Source organism: Lacerta agilis, chromosome 15, assembly GCF_009819535.1.
Source record: "Lacerta agilis isolate rLacAgi1 chromosome 15, rLacAgi1.pri, whole genome shotgun sequence".
Taxonomy (NCBI): domain Eukaryota; kingdom Metazoa; phylum Chordata; class Lepidosauria; order Squamata; family Lacertidae; genus Lacerta; species Lacerta agilis.
The window spans coordinates 1,895,553-1,912,545 of NC_046326.1; the positions used below are offsets into that span (position 1 = coordinate 1,895,553).

Below are 16,993 nucleotides of genomic sequence, written 5' to 3' on the forward strand. Positions count from 1 at the left end.
GGGATCGGTGCGAGGCATGGGATGGTGGGGGAAACAGCGGGGATGCTGCTGCTTTCTCCACCACCCTGGCCCCGACGCCAAAAGCAGGCTTATCCCCTGTTGCTTTAAAGGGACATGGGGAGGAGGGGAGAAACCTTCTCCCCTCGTCCCCATGTCCCTTTAAGGAAGCGGGGATGAGCCGCTATGAAGGGAGAAGGGGCTTCCCCTCCAGCACTCCCCTCCGTGTTTTTTAGAGGAGGAAAACCAGGAAAATATTTTTTTCCCTGGTTTTTCCCCTTTAAAAAACAAGTGCGTCTTGTGGTCCGGAGCGCCTTATGGACCGAAAAATACGGTAAGTGACTTACGGGGAAAGGATTATAATAGTAAACCAATGGCCCCACCTGTGCACTATACATTTAAGGCAGTATCGTACTGTTTTAAACACCTGTGGGCTGTGGGAGCTGCAGTTTGTTAAGGAGGTTGAAAGTTGTTAGGAGATGATTCTGCTCACAAAGTTATAAGGAATTGATGATATATTCCTATGAGGGAAATAGGGATCTCCTTGCAACTTTAATGCCCCCTCTCGATTCTTTGGGGGAAGCCCATGGCTGTTAAAGTGGAATGATACTGCTTTAAAGCATGTTATACATGTACACCTCAAACATGTAAAGTGTGAATGCTGAGAACATGTGCTGGCATAGAGAGAGGCCTCTCCAGAGGTTTGAGTTAGTCTGCCAATTGAGTGTATGTTTGGCACCAAACCCACGCCTGCTGTTGTGTAATGTGTGAAGTAGCCTAAGATACAAATTGTTCAGATCCCTGAATATATTGAAGACTCAAAAGAACTGAAAATCATTTTAAGATTCAGCTTAAAAACTGGTCGTGGTAATGGGGCTTGAAGTGGGGAGAGATCAGCTTTTGAAAGATATTTCCCCAAAGCAAAAGATGAACACTTATGTGACTATGTTGAATCTATATCTGTATTTTTAGAACAGAATTGGTGATGCTGTCAAGGAAAGGGAGTCCAGGAATGTGTGTGACCTCCTTAGTATTGTCAGATGATAGGAACAAATGAGCCCGACCACACAGCACAGGCAGGGTGGGGAACCGTTTTTCTGATGTAGACCTCATTATTTCAGGGATAATCAGTAGTTGGGGGTGGAAGGGAGTGGAGCACCCCTTTCCCCCTCTTTCTGCCGCCCCCTTTCCCCCCACCTGAGAGCTGCAGGTTGCCCTCCTCCACACTACAGGCAAAAGGTCCCTGCATTGCTGGCTGCTGGCTGGTATGAGTCAATATCCCAGGAGTCCCATCTCCTCCTCCTCCTCCTCCTCCTCCTCCTCCTCCTCCTCCTCCTCCTCCTCTATCTTGATGGCTGACAAATCCATTCTGTAGGTTCTTTTTTCCAAAAAGGGAGAAATGCAAACAGCATTACATACACAGGTCATTTAAGTATATCCTCATTATCTAATTTGTAGAGCTTAATGTGTGTAATTCAATGTCTGAGTATCCTCTTGTTACCTTTAGGGTAGGATTCCTCACAGTACTTACTGGCTCATTGCTGTGACATTTCTGCGTTTTTCAGAAATCATTCTGTATTTTGCTGCTTCTTTAGGAATGAGTCTCGCATCCCTACACATTTTCTGGCGCAATCAAGCCATCCCCGCTCCACTTCTTGAATTTAGTGTGATCTTCAAGGAGGCTGGACCTGATTTACTTAGGCTTTGGCTCCATGGGTGGGATGGAGAGTGTTTAGCAGCAACCGCCCTGAGTCCTGTAACTGACCTGGGATGCACCCAGCTCTTTCCTTTTGGAACTACCAGGAGAGGCATAGACTTGGAACAGATAGGATTGATCAAGACCTGAAAGGCTCTTGGTCTCAGTGACCAAGGAAAGAAACCATTCTGTATACAGCCTGCAAATGAGCTGCAGCAGAACAGCTTGGTGGGACTGTACAGCCCTCCCGAGAATGGGCATTTTGGTGTCCTGTTGTGTCTCAATTCTCTCCAATCCCTGTTCGTAAGGTTCCGGTTTGCGGAGTTCAGATACCTGCGTGAGGGAAACACATCTCTTCAGGAGAGGACAGTGGTCTTCTTGCCAGACATTTGGAGCTGCATGCCATCTCTTGAAGAATGGGAGGCCTCATGCAAGCAGAAAGCAGAAATAGCTGCTGCACCATCAGAAGAGAAAGTGGAAATGGTAAGAATGGGTTGGTGTTGGACAGAAAGTTAACCAGAGCAGAGAGAAATCAGAGGCACCTGGTAACCTACAGCATGATAGCTCGAAAGGAGGGTTGTTTTTAAACATTTTATTTATTTATTTAAGGCACTTTTATACCACTTGGGAGAAGGGCCATTCAATTCCCAGGATCTACAGGTAGGGCTGGATGAGAACCCTGCCTGAAACCCATTTTAGGGAGTTGCTGCCATTCTGTGTAGACAGTAGTCAATGGGCTGTTGGTCTGACTTGGTATAAGGCAGCTTTCTAGGTTCCTATGACTTCAGTCATGGGACAGTCCTTGTGTCCCAGGCTTTGTGGGGTCACTCCACCAGTTTAAGAACATAGTTGGGAACAGACTTTGGCTTGAGATTGAAGCTAGACATTAGCCTTGGCTCAGGAATATGCACTTCATCCAAGTTAGGGGTTGTTGCATCCAGTGCTTACTGAAATGATTATGCTCCTAAACAGGAAGAGGAAACTGCACAGTCCTCTGAACAAGGCTCCAAGCAGGAGTCCAGCGAACAGGAGGTAGACTCAGCTGAACCTGTCCCTGAGCCAGTTCTTGAGACCTCAGCACCTGAGCCAGAGGTTCCAACTCCTCCCCTGGAGCCTGCCATTGTTGCTCACCTGCAGCCGGCACTGCAGGGTGGCCAGCCCAGCTGTACCAACATCTCCCTTTGCACCCTGCTGGAGTACAGGCGGCAGCGGGAGAAGCTCTCCTTTGAGGTAGGCTTCATTTTCTTTGGGATCTGGCTTCTACAGGGAGACTCTCTTCTTCTGGCTTCTCTTGGCACCTCTTCTTTCTAGCTGAATTTTGAGATTTGCCTTTTGGGGTGCATATCTCAGGCAAGCTACCACACTTGTGTTCCTATCAGCTCAGTAGCCTCTTGTGGTGCTTGAAGTTCATGGAAACTAGTAGAAGTTACTGAGGAAGCTCTGGTGTGACCATGAATGTCTGCTACTTCCTCTGTTCCAGCCATCTGCTTGCATAAGGGGTGCCTGGGAGGAGAGGATGCTAGAGAAATAGTAGAACATCTGCTTTGCATGCAGAAGGTCCCAGTTTCAATCTTCGGCCTCTCCGCATAGGACTAGAAATGCCCCTATGTCCTCTCTGAAGAGTCACTGCCAGTCAATGTAGACAGTACTGCTCCAGATGGACCAAAGGTCTGACTCTGTAAAGAGCAGTTTCCTATGTCCCTCGCAGACAGCAGTGTTGTGGTCAGTAGGGCCTTAAGAAGGTGTATTTCTAGAGGGTGGTGGTGGATGAGCCTTTGCAGTTGGAGCGAGGGGAGAAGAATGTTAAGGAGGCTTGGTGCAGATAGGTCTAACATAGAGCGAATTGCAGTTTATACGAGCATAAGATTGCCTTATGAAGGTTTCCATACCTTGTATGTTCAACTTGGAGATTTGTGCTTACATGCAAGTGTCTATCCACTTCTGTGGCTGATGTAGGCATCAAGATCTTTCCTTGTTTCTCGCTCACTGCTTTCTCTTTCTCTCTCTCTTTCCACCCCTGAGGTGGCAGTGGTGGCAGAGTTCTTCCAGGAGATGCTGCAACGGGATTTTGGTTATAAGCTCTACAAGGCATTACTGGCCCTGCCAGAGAAGGAGTCAGTGGAGGCAAAGAACCCCGAGCAGGAGAAAGCAGCCGAGTCAGAGAAGGAGGGAGAGAACGAGCTGAGAGAAGAGCCTCAAGAGAATATTGGGGCAGAGGAAGCCCTGGAAAACAGCCAGAAGGATGCTCAGGTGAGGTGATGTGCCTCTGGCCCGTTAGTAAAGCAATGTGGCCTCAGTTGCTTAGGTGATGGAGATATGTCTCACCTTCCTCATATTGGATCTAAGGGCACCTGGTGGCTTTTGAAAGCATCCATGGCAGGATTGGAGTGCTGGACTGCAAATTTCCAGCTGTTGTGCCTGTGCTTGATAGCATGTGGGCAATGCCTGCTGACATCTCAGAAGCCAGAGTGGGTGGCTAACTTAGATTCCCAGTGATCATGGACAGCAACTATGTTGCTGCTTTTGGGGACTTCTCAGTACTAGCCAAAACCAAACCGATAATGCAGAAACAAGAGATTATGTATACGTACTCAAATTTTCACAATTCATACAAACTGCAGAATTTGGAAGAGTTCTGTTTATGTGTTTTTCATTTCTGTAGAAGGAGGAGGCTGGGGATACCGAGAAGAAGCCTTCAGGTCAAGATGAGGTCAGTGGGAATGTCAAAGTGGAATCGAAGGATTCTACAGATGAGCTGTGTGAGCTGAGCCTAGAGGATGACTTACTGCTGCTGAGAGAGGAGGAGGAGGAGGATTTTGGTAGGTACTCTGGGAAATGCAGAAATCCTACAGTGCAAAGTTAGGATATGGCTGCTCTCATTGAAAAGTGTATGTGTGCGTACACACATATGTGAAGGTTGGGATAGCCATGATGCTGCCTGCAGACAGCTGCACCTATCAGTGTGTTTAATTGCAAGGAAGATGCAAGTTGAAAGGAGCATGTCCATAGGTTTTCCTTATCCCTAGTAGGGCAAGAGTAGGACCCTTGGGTTCCTTTCTCTGGTCTGTTGTTCATTTCACACAAGCCAGTGGTATCTGCTCAGTGACACTCTGCTTTAGAAGATGCTGGTATTCACTCAAGTCTCTCTTGGTAAGCACTGAGCAGAGGTCACCATCTGAAGCCAGTCATGCTGCATTCCCCACAGGTGTCAAGTTAGAAGATGCTGAAGTGAGATCAGTTGCATCCAACCAATCAGAGATGGAGTTCTCCTCCCTTCATGATGTGGTCAGTGACAAATCCCTCCTCCTCAAAGTCTGCTTTGAACTCTTTAGGCCAGAAGCCCTGGGAATTCCCAGCTGGGTATCTTCTGGGTTTTAAAGCATTATGTAAAAGCTGTCCCTTTTGCCTTGTGAATACCTATGTGAATTAGAAACATGTTGCTTGTAAAAGGAAAAGTGGAGTTCCCAAGAATTCCAGCAGCTGCTATTTTTTTTATAAGCTATATTCGATGGTTTGTGACAAGACTTATCCATGTGGATTTTTCTTCCTCAAAATCCCAAATTTTCTTCCTCAAAATCCATAGCAATAAAATTAATATGAGAGCACTTTTTTGTTTTGCCCGAGATGCCTGTTTGTATTATTACTAGTTCTAGATTAGCCTGTGCTGCCCCTAAGGCTTCTCAACACCTAATGGCCATTTCAGTATCGTTCTGGTCCAGTTTTAACTAGGCTTGTCTCTGATACCCAGTGGGCTCCTGAGTGCAGTGATGGTACTCCAGTATAGGAGTTGATCTTAGAAACATGATCGTTCCTAGTCGCTGAGACTAAATCTCACCAACATGTTCAGAGTCAGCTGTCTTTGGCTGCGGGGAAGCTCAGTCCCTAACAGTTCACTGTTGAAATCTAGCCTATGGTGAAAGCGCAGGGGATGGTCTCTGTAGTGGAAGGGAAGTGACACCATGACAGTTGGAACAGCCTTTTTCTTTTTCTCACACCACCCTTCCCCAGCCCAGAGAGCTGGACCCAAGTGCTGTGTTGCCATTGGATGCCCTTCTTGCCTTCATTTACTTTGACTTGAATTTCTGCGGCTACCTGCACAGGAGGGATATGGAAAAGGTGCTTCTCACCTTGGGGCTGCATCTCTGCAAAGAGCAGGTGAGTTCCCATCTGATTTCTCCCCTGCTTTTTGCTGGAGGTTTGAATGACTTGAGACCTTCTTGATTAGTGCTGAGGGTACGAGGATCTGTTTGCGGCCTTTTCCAGTGCCATTCATGGAGGGGGGGTGTCTCATCTGGTGGCAGGTGAAGCGCCTGGTGAACAGGGTGGTGACGCAGTTCGTGTGCCGTTACCGCAGCCTACGCTACAGCCGACAGGAAGGGACTGAGCCAGGCCCTGAGGAGGAGACATTAGGTAGGTACTCAGTGTGGGGTTGGAAGGGACCGTTCACTTGCATAGAGCTTCATGGGTAGAAGGATCCCTTTAATTTTCCTTCTGAGCTAGAACTCTTAACAGTTTTGGCTTAGCTCTTACTCATGATCAGTGGTTTCTGGTCCTATTTACTGACTACCCAGTTATGCCTAGTTCTGCTAGGGAGCACTCCCAATATTCTTCTGCCCTGTCCCGATTCCTGCGTGCATGGGCAGTGTACATGTTGCCCAACCTGCCACTAGTGACTGCAGTGATGCAAGGAAGGGAAAAGTTATTTCTGTAGAATCTCATTCAACCCATCTTTGAAGGGCATGCTCAGCTTTGGGATGGTGGCAATTGTGTGTGATTGGAGGAAGGAGAGAACAGAGCTTTCTAACCCACAATGGGAGCAACTGGAAACTGTAGCACAAAAGTAATTTGAATGGGGTTTTTTTCTGCCCTTGGTTCCCATTCCGTGTCTCTGGATGCTCTATTTCAAAACCAAGCAGAGTAAATGTTGCCTTGTTCTTACAGGGAACCTCAATCTACTGTGTTCATCCATCTCTGTGCCTGAGGTGCCTACCAAGTATTCTCCAGAGTCTCAGTCCGGCAACCTGGTTTCATACAATGGGGCAGTCCTTAATGTAGGGAAACTGCTGGAAAAGGCAGAACAGACAGAAAACAGCCGACTCTATCTAGAGAACAAAATCCACACGTTGGAGCTCAAATTGGGTGAGCCACACATGGTTAGGCTCATCTTGTAAAGGATTGGAGTAGGGAACCTGTGGTCCATGAGTCTCATTAGGCCTCCAAGGCTCTCTGTTTGGTCCCAAGTCCATTTTGGTCAAGCCATGTCCACGCAGGTGATACCAGCTGTAGGGCAGGTAAAGACTTGCCTCAGCCCAAAAGGTTTGAAAGATCCAATTATCAGATGACTGTCTAGCAAAGCCCATTGCTTTTGAAAACTGTTCCACAAAACTCATGGGCAAAATAGGTGACTTGACATTGCTATGCTAGGTGACAGACAATTGGATGTCCCCACAAGGGATAAGATAGGCATCCTGTCTAGATCCAGTTCCCCACCACTGCTGTACAGTATCCCCAAGAAGCTGCACCAAGCCAGAATTCAAGGGAAAGCACCTGCCTTGCTTTAGCCTCTCAACAACATGGAGCAGTTCATTGGCTGCCCCATTGGGCACACTCATACAAAGCACTTACATCTGATGAATGACGGCTCCCAAATCTTTTGATCAGAATATATTAGGCAAATGAAACCCAGTAAGAATTGGATGCAGGAGTGCAATTGGCACCCAATGCAACAAAGCATTGAGTGATGGAACCATTGTTGATAGAACCTTTGGGGATGGTGGGGGCTGCAGTGATTCTAGGCTAATGCTCCTTGCCTGATTTTGGCTGCTCATACCTGCTTGACTTTCCAAGAATTTGAGCTGGAGGCAGAGAGTGGGCTAGCTGGAGTTTCTAACTGGAGTTGGGTTCATATACTTAAAGACCTAATTTGGATGACCTAGTAAACCACGGTTATGGTCTACTGTGAATTCACTCATTTCTGCTACTTTGCTCATCCTCACAACCACGATCTGTAGCCAAGGTTGGTTCAGAGTGGAACCACTACAATCCCATTCAGACATGTTTGATGCCCCTGCTTGCACTAGGGAACAAAGCAGAAGCCATCTCTCTGTCCACATGGAACAATGTATGGTTTGCTGGGGCATGTGTTGCCTGGGCCCTTCCCCCAATTTATATACCATGGCCATGTATAAATATCTCATCCAGCTTCCCTTTTTCAGATACTTTGAATTTCTGCCTTCACTCTTGTCACATGCTGTGTGAGTTCAGAACCATGGCTTTTGTTCCTAGTGTTGGGAGATAGCACTGCTCTGACCTCAGTCCATTGTGTTACTTCCTGGAATCTGATTCTACCCTTTGGGCTGTGCTTACAGAAGAGACCCAGGTTCGCTGCTCTACAACAGAAGCTTCCAACAAGGCCCTGACATTGGAGGTTCAAGAGCTGCAGAAGCGCCTCACTGAGATGGAGGAGCAGTGCAAGGGGAACGAGAGGCAAAAATCCAGTTTCCAGAGGCTGCTGCTGGAGAATAAGAAGCGCCTGATTCCACTGCAGCTGGAAATCCAGAAGATAATTGAGAAGGTAATCTGGAACCTGCGGAATATTTTAGGACAGAGCCTATCTGGTGTCAGGAGTTTTCAAGTTGTCTTCCCTGCATGCTGCTCCACAAGCAGTGGATTCTGGTGGCACTTGGCTTAGTAAACCTATAAATGTTCATTTGTGTGAGATGCTGAACAGGCAACTCTGGACTGCCATGCCATGGCCCCGCAGTTCTTCTACTTTGTCCTTATGGCAAAGATGGAGGGGAGTATCTTCATGGTCCGACTGTGGAGAGAACTTGTGTAGCCACTCAGGAATCAGTCTCTTTCCTGGCAATGACTTTTGTCTCAAAAACGCATTGTCGAATCTCTGCTCTTTGATTCTATACATATTTATTTACTTGGAAGTAAGTTCCATTAACTTATGCATGGGGCTTATTCCCTGGTATATGTGCTTAGGTCTGCAGACAGTGTAAAGTGCATGACTTAATACAAATTGGATCTACCTTCCCTGGAATGTCTCTCTGAAGCTGGTGTCAGGAGGACTTCTGTCTTACTCAGTCTTTGCCTCTGGACAAATACAGAAGCCAGATTATTTCTACCTGCAGATTCGGTCTAGGAATGGAGAGGCAAACCGAGACCTATTGTCACTGCTCCAGGTCTGGGGACAGATGTTGTTGGACTCCCAACTCCCATCAGCCCCAGAAAGTATGAAAATAATTGGGGGCTGTGAGAGTTGTCTAGAAACATCTGGAGAGTCATAGATTCTCCAGACCTGCTTAGCTCCTAATTGCCCATTCTTTCCATATCCCTACCCAAAACACTGGGAGATGCTCATTTTAAGTTGTTAAAAATGGGTGGCTTGGATCCCTTTTCCAAGAATATGATCACTTTCTATGGGCTATGAGTCTTTTATGAATGTTTGAATGTTTTGTTTGATTTTTGTTGATAAATCTTGTTAAATAGGTGAGTCTTAAGACTGGGGAGGGGAACGAGAATGAAATAAATTGAATGTTTGCTTTTCTTACTGTTTTTCTTCTTTTGTCTTTTGTCTCTTTCAGACCAATAATTGCCTAGAAAAGAAGGAACCAACACCTACAGCAGTTTCCAGCAACTGACACTCCCTGGAGAAGCAGCTTGGCAGGGAAGATCTGTACCTCGGTTTGATATTTTTGGCCTGTGGGTTAGCAGTTTGGGTAAGCCTTTGAAACCTTCAACCCTTTCACTGCCATGTGAGAGGCTGGAGCTGGAGTTCCTCCTAAGCCCACTCCGCCACCTCTGGCCTGTGTGTGTTGGCGGAAAGGCCACCTAGCCTAAACATGGCTGGGATTCACAGTTCATATGCTGCAGCCACCATTATTGTTTAAAGGAGTACCCATTAAGTAGGAGTTTTGATGGTCTATTGTGTGAAGTGGAGAAGCTACCATGCAGGTATTCTTAAGCTGTCTGCCAGTAGCAAGTACTAGAAGGGATTTTTTAAAGCCCAGTTCGGTAACAGACAACAGGTGCCGACTGCACCAAAGGACAGGGCATGGCTGGCCTCTTTGTGCTGCATGGAGAATTTTTTTCTTCTCTTCAAGCCCGCCCTCCCTCCCTGCCCCACAGCTTTTGCTCAAGGAGGTGGCATTCTGCCTGCCTTTTGATTAAAAGGTGGTTTAGAAGGCTGCAAAAGAAATAGCAGGACTCTAAACACCAGATGAAGCCAACACAGTGGTTCCTGGCTTATGTCCTCCACAAATTATGCATTCAGTGCTGCAGGCTAGTTTGTGACTATTGCAGTTTTGTGGGTTAGAGTTTGAACCTTCATACATTCAGTGCTGTGTGCTGCCCATTCTAAGGAAAAGAATGCCATTTGGTTCCCTCTCTGGCAGTTTTGAGTCACTCACTTGCAAGATGTAGCTTTAAAGGCTCAGCAATCTGCTGTGTTTTTGCCAGTCTTCAAATGTAAGCGAAGTTATCGGCCACCAGTTATGGTCTTAGGCAGTAGGGTGGCTGCAGTGCATTTAACTTCCATTTTGGGGAAATAGCAATGGAAAGGGGGCTGTGGTAGGTAGCCCATTGGGTCCCTGTGGTAGCCTTTAGCAGAGTAGCAGCAGGCCAGGCGGGGTGAACACTCTTCTGCAGTCACTGTTGGTTGCATCTGCTCTGGCCACCTGTTTCTTCTGGATGTGTTGCTTTTAGTCTGTAAATGTGGTAACAACTTGTATTTAACTGGCCAGGTTCCCTTTTATAAAAGTCTTTTCCTCAGTTCGAAGGCTGTGCTGCCTTTTTTGCTTTTGAGTGAAATTTGAGAGAAACACATGCAGCCAACATACAGTGATCCTTCAGATGTTGCTTAATGAAAGAGTTAGCCAATAAGTTTACACAGAAGTAGGCCCGCAAATAGCAGCTTACATGGCACAGCAACCCATCTCCCACTGACTGATGTGGTGCATCCCTGCACTCTGTTCCACGCCTGATACTTGTTATCTCCAGAGGTAAGGGCATTATTTAATGCAATGATGATCCCTCATGTGGTGGGGAGAAGCTGCTTTGGGGACAGTATTCTGGCTGAGAGGCATTGTCAAGGAATGAGCTCCTCAGCCTAATTTCACAATGGCTTTTAAGACTGGTTTGTTGGTTTTAAAGTTGTTGGCATTATGCTATAACCAGTATGCTAAAAAGGTACGGAGTACCAAGTTTTTAAAATATAGTTCATAAAATATAGACATCTCACACAGTTGCCTCCTCTTAAACAGCCTCATCAAAACTCAGCTCAGCTCCTCTGTTCCCTTAGCAGCTAGTTCTAGCTGCTGCCTCATGTATTCAACTCTGTTCTCATGCAACAGGTGCATGCTGCTTTAGACTGGCCTTTTCAAGCAGTAGAGGGCAGCAGTGTGTGTAGCAGCGGTTGCATAGAGAAGGAAGATGGAAAAATAGCCAAGGACAGTTTCCCCCATTTTTCTTCTTCTTTTGCAAAAATAAAATTAGAATCACTGGTAACAGAAGCACTTAAGAGTAACCTACCACCATACATTTTATTTAATTGTAAAAGAGTGGGAAATATTGAGCAGCACAGATGCTTTCCTTGTTGTAAAGTGGGGAGAAAATCAAGGAAGGGAACATCTCTTCCATAGCAGCTTCCCCTAAGAAAAAGGTGCTCTCTTATTAGCTTAATCCCATCTCCAATACTCAATATGCAGGCAATCTTACCAATTGCATGTAGTTAACAGAGGCACAGGAAAACAGGTTACAGACCTGTAACTGATATTCAAGTGGTCACTTGTACAACTGCACATAGAGGTTCTATAGCTCCACAGGGCTGACCATATAATTATATATGGGCTGCACTGAGACCACCATTATAAATGCTGGCTGTCTTCCTCAGGGCTCAGAAAAATTAAACCACATACAGTTGAGAGGAGGGATGATAATACTGCAACTCAGTATAAAAATTTGTTTTGACAGTATTCTACTGCACAAAGGCATACAAACTTAACAGTGCCACTGCTCGGAAAAGGATCAGGTGTGATAAGATGTCTTAAGGGCACAGAGGTGCAATCCTATATTAAATCTGGTAAACTATGGCGATTCAGAGTCTCACATAACTATGACAACAAGCACCCAGGCAAACACACATTTTTGAATATGCTGTGAAAGAGCCAACATCAGTGAAAAGCTTGACAGTAGTGTCTTAAGGCAATTCTTGGTTATTGCCCAGGATCAAGCAGTGTCAGGAAGGGAACCCACAGGAGCTGCAGCTACCTGTACATGTGCATATGCCATGTCAATCTGGACGAGCATATATACAATGGGTTAAAATCCAGAGAAGACAAAGTTTTTGGAGAAGGAGGAGCAAGAAGCAAGCTCAATTTTCCCGCGTGGCAGCAACAGCAGTGAGCCTGGAGGTCAGTCATCAGCCACAATGGAAAGGGCCCTCAGTTCATTCAGCTTGGCTTCGTTCTCCTTCTGCCTCTGCTCATCCGTCAGGCCGGGCTCATCAATCTGTTCTGTCAAGTCCCCAAAGATTTTGTACATTTCAGTGTAGTACACAACCTGGAGGGGGTGGGGAGGGAAGAGTCCCATTAGAAGCAGATCTCCTCAACAGATGAAAATCTAAACAGGCTTTTCCTGTGATCTATAACCACCACACATCCTCAGCATTTCCAAGAAAATACAGATGAAGTGTTTTAGTACTTGCAGTGACTGAACTATTTTTAAAATGCCAGTTTTTGAGCCAGCAATGTTGTGTGGTTGTCTGCTGGTTACTGCAAGGGCTGTCACCTGGTTAAAAAAAATATGATTTGAGTGATTGACTGCATGATTATTAGTTGAGTGATTAAATCTGTATAAATTTGCATGTAAAAAGCCAAAATTAAAGGCTTTGTGCACAGTATCTTACTGGCACACCCCCCACCCTTCTCACACTGAAGGAAATGCCATTTGAAATAGCACGTGCTATCTGCAGTTTTTATAAATCTTTTTAAAAAAATTAAAAACCTCACAGGAGCATAGTTTTAGTCAGTCAATTATTGGTTAGATTAAGTAACCAAGCTTGCAATTCACATGGTGGGATTTCCTTTTGAGTAAATATGAACAGAGTATGGCTGTAAACATTTCAACTCTGGTTAGAAACCTTCAGTGCTATTTGTACTCAGATTTTCAAAAAGGCAGGTTGGAGCATGGGCTTTTAAACAAGGTTAAGTAGTCTCTCATAATCATGTTTTTGGCAGGGGAGGGTTACAATAAACAGCACTGTATGCTTAAAATGTTGGTGTCATTGCAGCGATGGCCAAGGAACAAATCAACAGTTAGCCAAATTGTTTTAACTGCAGTAGCAGGTTTGGGACCTTTAGTCAATTTGTTACACCGTTTTAAAATATTTTGAACTAAAAAGGTGTCTTAACCAGTGAGTAGATAAAAAAACCCCACACAGGGTACTTTTATTTGGTATGCAACTACTACATAAATACTGCAGATGGCAAGCACCATCTTAAATCAGAATCACTGTTTTGTGTGTGAGAAAAGGGGAAATGTCTCTTAAACTGATGGCTGCTTTTAAGGTGACATATGCATCTCTTACACCACAGGAAGTAGGTTTGCCTTAGAAATATGTTTTCCTCATGCAAATTTATACAGATTATCAATCAATATGATTATTTTAAAAATAGGTGTGATTCCTTTAGATATGGAGGAGTATGCACATAAGAAAGTGAGAGAAAGCATCATAGCCCAGCATCTCTAGGTACAACTCAGCTGGAATGATGGAGAAACAAGATGCAGAGACATGGTTTGCAAGTTTCAAAGCAGCTGTGAGAAAACTATCTGGGACACAAGTCATAAGAATGTACTGCTGTATATATAAAAAGCTAGAAAAACGTTTAGTCTTGTTCTGCTTCCTTCTCCTGCTTGACCCTGCTATCTCCACCTCTGAAGGGGATCCGTTTGCTCAGTCGTGATTAGGCAGTGACAAACCCCTCTTCCTACACAGCCGTCTGGAGCCTTGCAGAGGAGGTAGCAGGAGTGAGTCATGAACTCTGACCTTTCTAGCAGTTGGGGGAAGAATGGTGTTTCCTGCTCTCCTCCTGTAAGGTTACATACACCAAACTGCTTTTAAAGCCATAGAGCAGAGAGGGAGACACACCAGTAGGCCCAGCTTAACTCTTTCCTTGGCAGGATTTTCACAGATGCCAGCTAATCCCTCGAACGCCTCCGCAAAGTGGCTATTCTTATCCCCGTGTCCTAGACAGGTGCCCAAGGGGTCAGGTGCCTTCCCTTCGAGATCAGCGCAGGGATCTACAGCTGGAGGGTGCTGAACACCATTTGTCTTCTGCCGAGCCCACTAGACAACACTGCCTGCTGTTGCTGCTACTGCCCCTTTTATGCATTATCACCATAGCAACAGAAGCTTTGCAAAGAATCTCAGAATCCCAGCTTTTCCATTGCTACTCCCTGTGCCCTGCAATTATTATGCAGCGATACAGGCAGCACACTGCATGGTTGTTCCCATCTGGAAGTTTCCATGGAGGAGCTTTTTTTGAAAAGGGAAAAAATAATTTTATCAGCTCAATATCTGAAATAATGTGGCTCAAGTGTTCATTTTTGCAAGATGACGTCTGCCAAGGCTCCCCTCCAGACAAGTGACACTACGTAACCACAACTAGGAACCTTGTTTTAAATCCCAGCTTCGCTAGCAGGAGAGTTTTGCCTCCTTTTATGCCTGTGCTCACTAAATCCCTTGGACTAGTAACTGCCCTCAAATCACTGCGCAGCCCTCTTTGCAGGGAGTCTTGGACTGGGGCTTTCACCACTGCCGTGGTCTGAAGTCAGTGTCCGGTCTGTGCCTTGATGGGAGGACAACCGAGAGCCCCAGGAACCCCACTTTGAGTCCCATGAAAAAGGTGTAAGACAAAAATAAAATAAAATGCTGTAGCCATACAAGAAGGAAGAAAAATGCTAAGTAATTCTGCTCTTACCTTTTCAGTTCCAAGCTGGATAGGGAGAACAGTAAGTGTTGGTAATAGGAAGAGCAGAACCAGGAATGTCATGCTTAATTCATTATTAAAATTCTATGATCATGGGCGGAGTGGGGTCTTGTGGTAAGGCTGATCACAACACGGGTAGGTAGAATTCTAAGCTCTGGGCAGATGAATGTGGTGCATATAGTAAAACATGTATCTGGCTTGTTAGCAAACCTTTCAGTATCCTAAAAGCCTGCATATGGGAATGTTGCTCTGCAAAGGATCCCAACCAATAACTTCACCTGTCTCTAAGCAAGGAGGTCTTGTGGTTCCTATGAAAAAGAACTAGAAGGTAGAATAAAAGTAGCAGTGGCACTAACCCAAGAAACCCGTCCTCGGCTACAACGTGAGGCAGGAATGATGCAAAGCCTGCTTGCCAACCAACCCATAGGTCTCCCGTTAGACTGGTTTCTCTGCTAAGCTGCCGCTGCTCCTAACCACATGGCTCTCATCAGTGTAAGAGCAAATGTTTTGGGTACAGATATATACACTATCTCCATAGAGACAGCCTCTCCCCCTCACCATCACAGTGAATCGGCTTTTTATTTTGAGGGGGAGGTGGCTGCTACTCCTTGGGAACACCTAAATCTCAACGAATTCTCAAAGGCCCCACCCCTGTTCCTCAGCCTAATCTATTAGCAGCTGGAGTGGGGGCACCATCAGGAGACAGAAGTCCTGTGCTATAGCGCTGCTCTCCCTTCTGATCACCAGGTAACAGAACAGCGCTTTCTGGTGATTCAGCAGGACTGCTGGTTTACACAATGACTAATGAAGTGAAATCGGCAAGAGCAGAACAACCAAAATAGGAAGAGTCAAACCACTAGGGGCTGAGTGGGCTAATCACATGCTGTGGCATTAAACTACTTGGCTCCAGGAAACACTGCTTGTACCATATTTGCCAACATCAGTGCCCCTTTCCCTCACCTCTTCAAGAGCCCAAGAGCAAGTCTTTCCCTACCCCTCTGCTGAACAGGATATAAGCAGCCTATTGATGATGATGATGATGATGATGATGATAATAATAATAATAATAATAATATAAATTTTTATTTATACCCCGCCATTCCCCGCCAAACCAGGCTCAAGCCGGCTAACACCAATAAAATCACAACAAAAACATAAAACAATTCATTAAAATACAGATTAAAATACAATTTAAAATTTAATTTAGACTGCAGCCTCATTTTTAAGTAGCCCACCAATCACACCAAAATAATGAAACATCAGGGTTAAACTGAAAACAACCCAAAGGCCAGGTGGAATAGCTCCGTCTTGCAGGCCCTGCGGAAAGATGCCAAATCCCACAGGGCCCTGGTCTCTTGTGATAGACCGTTCCACCAAGTCGGGGCCAGTACTGAGAAGGCCCTGGCCCTAGTTGAAGCCAACCTAGCATCCTTATGGCTTGGGACCTCCAACAAATTATTATTTGAGGACCTTAAGGTCGTATCCAGGACATACCAGGAGTGGCGGTCCCTTAGGTACGAGGGTCCTAAGCCGCATAGGGCTTTAAAGGTCAAAACCAGCACCTTAAACCTGACCCTGTACTCCACCGGGAGCCAGTGCAGCTGGTAAAGCACTGGATGAATGTGGTCCCGTGGCAAAGACCTGGTAAGGAGCCTCGCCGCGGCATTCTGCACCCGCTGGAGTTTCTGGGTCAGCTTCAGGGGCAGCCCCGCGTAGAGCGAGTTACAATAATCAAGTCTGGAGGTGACCGTCGCATGGATCACTGTGGCCAGATCAGGGCGAGAGAGGTAGGGGGCCAACTGCCTAATACGGCGGAAATGGGAAAATGCCACTTGCTGTGGCTGTAACCTGCGCTTCCATAGAAAGTGAGGCGTCAAAGGTTACACCCAAACTCCTGACAGAAGGCGCTGGCACTAATTGCACCCCTGCAAGAGATGGGAGTTGGCCCCCCGACCCCATGTTGCCTCGACCCAGCCAGAGGACCTCTGTCTTCGAAGGGTTTAACTTCAACCGGCTCCCACGCATCCATACAGCCACATAATGCACTTAATTGGGTGGCTGCACACAAAGGCCCCAGCATGTAGTCTTTACATGCACTCCTCTCCCAGCATACAGAACGTTTTGTATGACTAGTAACTGTAAACCTTAGTAAACCGCAAACTGTAAGCACCATCTGTCTCCATGTAACAGGGGGAGCAGCATAAGAAATGAGAACCCCATCTCTCCCCGAGTCATTTATATGCATGCGAAGAAGCAACACACCACAAGATACATGAAAATCACCTGCATCCCCACCTGGCTCTCC

General features: G+C 46.0%; 2 protein-coding genes across 5 annotated transcripts in view; one reads left to right on the forward strand and one right to left on the reverse strand.

Annotated features, from left to right (window-relative positions):
• The window catches only part of CCAR2 (cell cycle and apoptosis regulator 2), a 42,891-nt gene extending 32,417 nt beyond the window's left edge, over positions 1 to 10,474 (forward strand). For 2 of the 3 annotated variants that reach the window (XM_033171438.1, XM_033171439.1), the window contains exons 13-22: positions 2,002 to 2,176; positions 2,666 to 2,923; positions 3,716 to 3,943; positions 4,356 to 4,512; positions 4,899 to 4,978; positions 5,702 to 5,848; positions 5,995 to 6,103; positions 6,635 to 6,832; positions 8,062 to 8,267; positions 9,286 to 10,474. In XM_033171438.1, coding sequence (XP_033027329.1) covers positions 2,002 to 2,176; positions 2,666 to 2,923; positions 3,716 to 3,943; positions 4,356 to 4,512; positions 4,899 to 4,978; positions 5,702 to 5,848; positions 5,995 to 6,103; positions 6,635 to 6,832; positions 8,062 to 8,267; positions 9,286 to 9,342 — 1,615 coding nt within the window. In that variant the 3' untranslated portion in view covers positions 9,343 to 10,474. Of the gene's footprint in view, positions 1 to 2,001; positions 2,177 to 2,665; positions 2,924 to 3,715; positions 3,944 to 4,355; positions 4,513 to 4,898; positions 4,979 to 5,701; positions 5,849 to 5,994; positions 6,104 to 6,634; positions 6,833 to 8,061; positions 8,268 to 9,285 lie in introns of those variants that run through there. The other variant, XR_004427945.1, reaches the window with a different exon arrangement.
• A 741-nt stretch (positions 10,475 to 11,215) lies between these two features.
• The window catches only part of BIN3 (bridging integrator 3), a 125,471-nt gene continuing 119,693 nt past the window's right edge, over positions 11,216 to 16,993 (reverse strand). For both annotated transcript variants that reach the window (XM_033171441.1, XM_033171440.1), the window contains exon 9: positions 11,216 to 12,259. In XM_033171441.1, the coding sequence (XP_033027332.1) occupies positions 12,113 to 12,259 (147 nt within the window). In that variant the 3' untranslated portion in view covers positions 11,216 to 12,112. The remainder of the gene's footprint in view (positions 12,260 to 16,993) is intronic.